This window comes from Hevea brasiliensis, chromosome 2, assembly GCF_030052815.1.
Source record: "Hevea brasiliensis isolate MT/VB/25A 57/8 chromosome 2, ASM3005281v1, whole genome shotgun sequence".
Lineage (NCBI taxonomy): Eukaryota > Viridiplantae > Streptophyta > Magnoliopsida > Malpighiales > Euphorbiaceae > Hevea > Hevea brasiliensis.
The window spans coordinates 2,363,913-2,370,035 of NC_079494.1; the positions used below are offsets into that span (position 1 = coordinate 2,363,913).

The 6,123-nt window shown below is 26.6% G+C and overlaps 1 protein-coding gene across 2 annotated transcripts; it reads right to left on the minus strand.

The window, feature by feature from the left end:
- Positions 1-846: 846 nt before the first annotated feature.
- LOC110673761 (uncharacterized) lies at positions 847-3,597 on the minus strand. 2 transcript variants are annotated; one of them, XM_021836948.2, is made up of 6 exons: positions 3,413-3,597; positions 2,826-2,977; positions 2,441-2,550; positions 2,245-2,330; positions 1,248-1,349; positions 847-1,146 (listed from the first exon to the last, which is right to left on the minus strand). In XM_021836948.2, exons 1-6 carry the CDS (start codon positions 3,520-3,522, stop codon positions 1,011-1,013), a joined length of 696 nt encoding a protein of 231 aa, XP_021692640.2. In that variant the 5' UTR covers positions 3,523-3,597; the 3' UTR covers positions 847-1,010. The 2 variants fall into 2 exon arrangements, with proteins under 2 accessions (XP_021692640.2, XP_057988055.1); XM_058132072.1 differs by lacking the exon at positions 3,413-3,597 and adding an exon at positions 3,222-3,367.
- Between the last annotated feature and the right edge of the window lie 2,526 nt (positions 3,598-6,123).

A 6,123-nucleotide genomic window follows, 5' to 3' on the forward strand; every position in this document is an offset into this window, starting at 1 on the left:
CAACATTAAAGTGAAAATTAAATTTGATTATTTGTTATTTATAAACAAGATTTACACATTTAATATACTAATAATTTTAAATAGATATTATAAAAAATAATAAAAAATTATGTACTTTCTTTATATTTTTTGATAATAATAGTAATTACAATATTATAAAAAAAATAATATCAATTAAATTCTTATTATTTTATAATAACATTTAGAGAATAAAAATTTTAAAAAGGCTCAATAAACATTACTAACATAGATGAACAATATGTTGTTATTATACTTGTAATGAGATAAAAGTTCAATATTTCATTAATATAATATTAATGTATGAATTAAAATTTATTTTATTATAAAATCAAATCATCTTAAATTTAATTTTAAAAATATAATAATAGTTAACACAAATTTAATAATTAAGTAGTTAAATAATTTAAAAATAATTAAAATACAATAAAAGAAAATAAAATAAGAAAAAAAATCATTGGAATTCAGTTATGAGCACTTAAATGATTTAAAAATTAAAAAAAATGAATAAAAATTTAAAAAATTCAATTAATAAAATAAAATACTTAATTTAAATTTTAAAGGGACTAAGCATTCTTTGAATTCAAAAATTCAACTAATTAAAAAAAATAGAATAGAATATCAAAACATTGCCAGATATATAAAAATAAAAAAAAAAAGTCTTTATTTTTATTAATAAAATAAAAAAATTTAAAAAATAAAGACACCGAAAATGAGGAACCACAACAGGGTAAACAGATGATTTGATATGCTTTTCAATTGCAATGTCAAGGAAAAAAAAAAAAAAAAAAAAGACAATTCAGCTATCATATTAACTATGCAGAGATATTCCACCAAGTTAACGATTATGGATCAATTGCGATTGGTGCATAATTTGATACTCAAAGTAGAACAAAAAATATATAGTAGAATTCCTTGAATTAGTTATACAGAATAGTTGAAATTAACAGGAACAAAGAGTGTAGAAAAGAATCAGGAACCCACAGAAGGTTTCAATGCTCTTCTGCATTTCTACGTTTCTTTTTCTTCTTAATCTCACGGTCATTGTTCACGGAATGCGTGTCCCCACTTGCAATACCAAGCTCTTGCACTTCAATTTCTCCATCAGGCTGTTTCCTCTTCTTGTTACTATCACAAGATCAATTAACAATTTAACATCTCACAAGCCTAAAATTTGCAAATATAACAGCTTTCTCCAATTTTCTGGGCAAAAATTTTAGTTAGAATACCTCTCAGTGGTAGAATTTTTCACGTCTCCATCCAACCAACCAACACTTCCAGTGTGATCTGGAATCAAGGATCCAGAAATGTGTAGTATTTCCTCATCCAAACTGAAAAGATAAATAAATGCCGATGAGATCCAAATATTCAAGATCTTTACCAAGTCACTTGAATCACAAAAACTAAAGAGCAAACCAAAGCCTGAGTTACACTCCTGTTATCTTCTAAACTCGCAAAATACATCCCAATGTTCTTTTTTTTTTTTAAAGAATTCAAATATCAGCAACAAAAGAAAAATATCAAGGTTTTCCTAGAGATGTTTAACAATTTCTCAATTAGACCAAGGATTTGACCAAACTATAATATTTCATCACAAATCTCTCAAAATTCTACCATAAAATTGCTAGATCGTGAGTATGCCAATTGCTTTTACAGTAGACTAATTCAATGATGAATACCGTCAATTACCTCAAGTAACTCTAGCAAAGAAAAAACAGCCAAAAACTAATTGCATACGATACACAACCACATATGTTATAGCATAAATACTATAAATCTTGTATTCCTTGATCTATGGAAACAAAGGCACTAGAATGGTTATAGAGCTTAAGCTGGCACATTTTGCATATCCACCACCAATTTTAATTTTGAAATTAATTGATCCAACTCTCATCCCTTAATCACATCTTTGAAGCTCCACATTAGTTGATATTTTAACCATTCAGGTTTTTCCTCGTTTTTTAATAAGGTATGAACAGCATAATGACATCAAGAGATCTCAACGCCTGTGAAAAATTCAGACTCTACTCTCCACAGCATGACCATCGGGTTTCAACACAATAGTTGTTCCTTTAGGACACCAATACAAAGTTTGTGTGTGAATTGCATGTCTACAGAGAGAGCATATCATTTTCAATTCAAAATTAACAAATGATACAATATCTACAGAAACCATGGCATTAAATATTTAAGTGCACAATTATAACAAATACAATAACAAGTCACCTCTTGACTAAAAAGCGTATCATGGTTCCAACCTTTATTGTATGTCGTTTGTGAACTCTGCTAACATATTTACCCTCACCACGTTTCTATAACAAATAAAACATATCGAGTGATGAAATAATATCAACTCTGAAGCTAAATTCTGAAAAGAAAGAAAAAGAACAACTTCAGAGCATAAACGCACAAAGGTACCTACACTTTTATATCTAAATTCATCACGAATGTCTTCATCTACTATAACAGCAGATGAAAAACCAAGGACAATAACATGAATCGATTCTCGCATAAGTTTGACCACCTTCCCTTCTGGGAATGACAGAAAACAATCGTTAGGGACAATGTATGGAAGCCATAATGCAGCATGTATCAGCAGCAAAACCAAACAAAATGCCCATCCTATATCTATGATTCATGATTTCTATTAAAAAGAAAAAAGAACAAAACATAGGTTCACTTTCAAATTTAGAAAGAAAATGTAGTTTAAAAAACGATTTGATTATCCAATTTGATAGGGTAAATATAATGGAAAATACGGAAACTATTGACAAATTGATAAATAAGAATAATACTAGGCAAACTACCTAAAAGCATATTTGGCTTTGGGGAGAAAAGTAACAGATTTGCTTTTAGTCTCACACCAAAGTATGGGTGAACTCCAGAGAGAATTCTTGCATGTTTATCTAGAGCATTGACAGCATAAGCCAGAACAACACCATCAAAAGTTTCATTGAACCTGTAAGGAAATCCACAATAAGCAAAATAAAACATGTACAGAATCTCAAAAACGAATTTATCTTACAAAAGGGATTATAGAATAAAACTCTAGTAGAAACTCAGATCAAGGTTATTGATGTTATATAGTAATGCTATGTTGTAAAAGCAAAAATCTAAGAAACCATACATTCGCACGACTATATATGTAATCAAAACAGATGAAACTCAAAAATAGAACACGCAATAGTATCTCATGTAACTACAGCATAAGAGTATGCATTTGATCTGCTCCGCTTCTATAGGTCTGAGAACAAAAACACCCAATTCTCTTGCACTAACCCTAAACCAAAAAAATAGAGAGATGGACAGCCGAATAAATAACAAACAAGTGAAGAACAGCAACCAAACACACACTAAAAGTGAACACAAAGGGGGGAAAGGCAGAGAAACGAACTTGAAGAGCAAGGAGCTGAGCTCACGAAGTATCGCTTGAGAAACATTCTTACTCCGTGAGGGATGGACATACACTACCAAATTAGCATCCGATACACTCAATCCTTCCATGTGAATAGAAGAAGGGTTCTCGCAGAAGCGGCAAGATGAAAAGCTTAATCGTGGTAGGGTTATTAAATTCCGTTAGCCATGAAACTTTAGAGCTCCCCTTATGGTGGGTCTGTGAACCTAACTAGAAAACTGGGCCAATAAGGCCCAAATGGTAAAGAGTATGATAAGGCCCAAATGCATTAAACGTGGCCGCGTTAGAACTCTGAAAGTAATAAAAGCACAACTTTGCCGGAACATCTTATTTGTTAAATTTAATTATATAAATAATTTATTAAATATAAAATATATTTTAATAATAATATTTATAAATTTATAAATATTATACTTAAAATAATTATAATTTAAACATTATATAAATATTAAAATGCTAATAATTGAGTTTAATATGAGTATGAATTTAAATATTGACATTATTAATTAAACTAAAATTTAAGTAGGATAATTAGTTATATTTATTATTTTTTTATTTAATATTATAATTTAAATTGTTATTAAAAGCTGTATACTAAATATTATTCGAACCTGCAATGTGTTATTAAAAATAAATTTAATATATTTTAATTATAAAAAATACTGAAATAACAAAAATGATTTTTTAAAAATTAATTTTAAATAGCATTTAATAACAAAAGTTAATCTCTTAAATTATAAAAAAATATAATTTAATCTCGATTTTTTTGTTAAAAAAAGTTAATTCTATATATCAATATATGTTTCTATTAATAAAATATTAATTATTTTATAATTCGCCATTAATTAAAAATTAAAACACTTTAATTAATCACATTTAATTTTTTTTATTATAATTTAATCCATATAATTTTAATGTTTATAATAGCTTAACCATTAAATTTAAGTTGACTGTTTTAATTTATGATCAATTAATAATAATTTTAATGAAATGATTAATAAACTAGTATTATGCTCGTGTGTTGCATTGAGTTTATATTATCAGTAATTTAACTTAATTTATTTTTCATATATGAAGATAATTATATTGACATATATATTTAGAATATGTATATGCATAATATTTTGATAAAAAATAGTTCGCCCAATAAATATATTATGCTAATTTAATAATTATGTGATATATTATATATTGGATGTATAATAGTTAAAAATATGTGATAGTTATTTTATTGGTAGATTTTAATATTTATAAATTAATTAATTGGATATAATATAAATTTATTAAGTTAGTTTAATTAAATATTTTATTAATTATATTTTATATATAGAAAATTTTAAATATACAAAAAATCACAAAATAGAAAATTAGTAATATACAATGAATAATGATATAATTAATATGATTAGATTTTTAAATTCATAATTAACTAAAAATAAATATTAATTTTTAAATTTAAAAGAAAAATGTATTAATTGTATAAAAAATTAAAAATTGTTTAAAAAAATGTTTGTAATTCATCAGAGTTGCTAAGTAGAAGGTATATAGATAGATAATAAAATATGATAAAACTGAGGCTTTCTAATTTTTAACTAGGCTTTCTAATTTTTTTTTATCAAAAAAAAAACGTATTAAATGCACAAAAGAGCCAGCATCAAAGATAATATATGAAATTACTCATAAGGATTACATAGAATTTAAGCATCCAGAAGCTAGCAGAAGAGCTGCATGATTGAAAAAAAGCTCAACAAAAACAAATGATAAAGAACTTATCATTCCAAATGCTTTAAAAATTTGGTTCATGTTGCATATTCAATGTAATATAATTATCATTCCAAACATATTAAAAAGCAAAAGTCGCAAATATAACCCAAAATGTAATACTTGCCATTTTTCGAGATCGAAATATCTGTCATTGACGGAATATTCTAGTGAAAAAAAAAAAATTAAAACTTTATTGATAAGGGAGTGACGATAAGAAATGAAAATATGTTTATATATGTGTATATGTGTGTTTGAGATGTTCAAAATATTTTTAAAAATAAAAATATTTAAAAGTTTTTATTCCTAAAAGTTTTTAAGTTTTTGTTTTAGGCAGAAGGAAATTCGACAGCCAAAGTCATTTTTATGGTTCAAATGTCCATTTGGACAAAACGGACTCGGATATCCGAAAGCATGGCTTTCGGTAGCCAAAAGTCTCTTAACTATCATTAGTATAAAAGGGACCAAGGCCCATTTTTTCTGTCAAAACACTTGGGTTTTCTCTCATTCTCTTTCTCTCAACTGCTGGAGCATACAAGAAGCTCTTTGAAGAGATTTCCTTGGATTTTTCAAGATCTGGAGGTGAATTTTTCTATTTAAAAGTTTGAGAAAGTAGATTTAAGCTTTGGGGCGTTAATTCTCTCACCTTCAAGCTCCAGGAAAAGAGGTAATATTCTTTTCTTCTTGATATAATAGGTAGATCTAAGAAAGTAGATGAGTGATTAGGTTTTTATAACTTCAATTTCATGAAAAGTTGTTTTTAAGATGAGTTTTAGGAAGTTTATGCATGTTAGGATTAGGGTTTTATGATTTTGTATTGAAATTGCATGTTTTTATTATTAGTTTAGTAATATTTAAGTGTCTAGGGCCTTAAATGGCTAGTTTCTCTTGATGGATTTGAAGAAATCCTTGAATATGCTATGTTGGAT

Coding starts and splice junctions, on each gene's coding strand:
- LOC110673761 (XM_021836948.2), bottom strand. CDS start 3,522: ATGGAAGGATTGAGTGTATCGGATGCTAATTTGGTAGTGTATGTCCAT. Junction 2,978..3,412: donor CTCAGCTCCTTGCTCTTCAA/GTTCGTTTCTCT, acceptor ATTTCCTTACAG/GTTCAATGAAACTTTTGATG. Junction 1,147..1,247: donor AAAAATTCTACCACTGAGAG/GTATTCTAACTA, acceptor ATCTTGTGATAG/TAACAAGAAGAGGAAACAGC.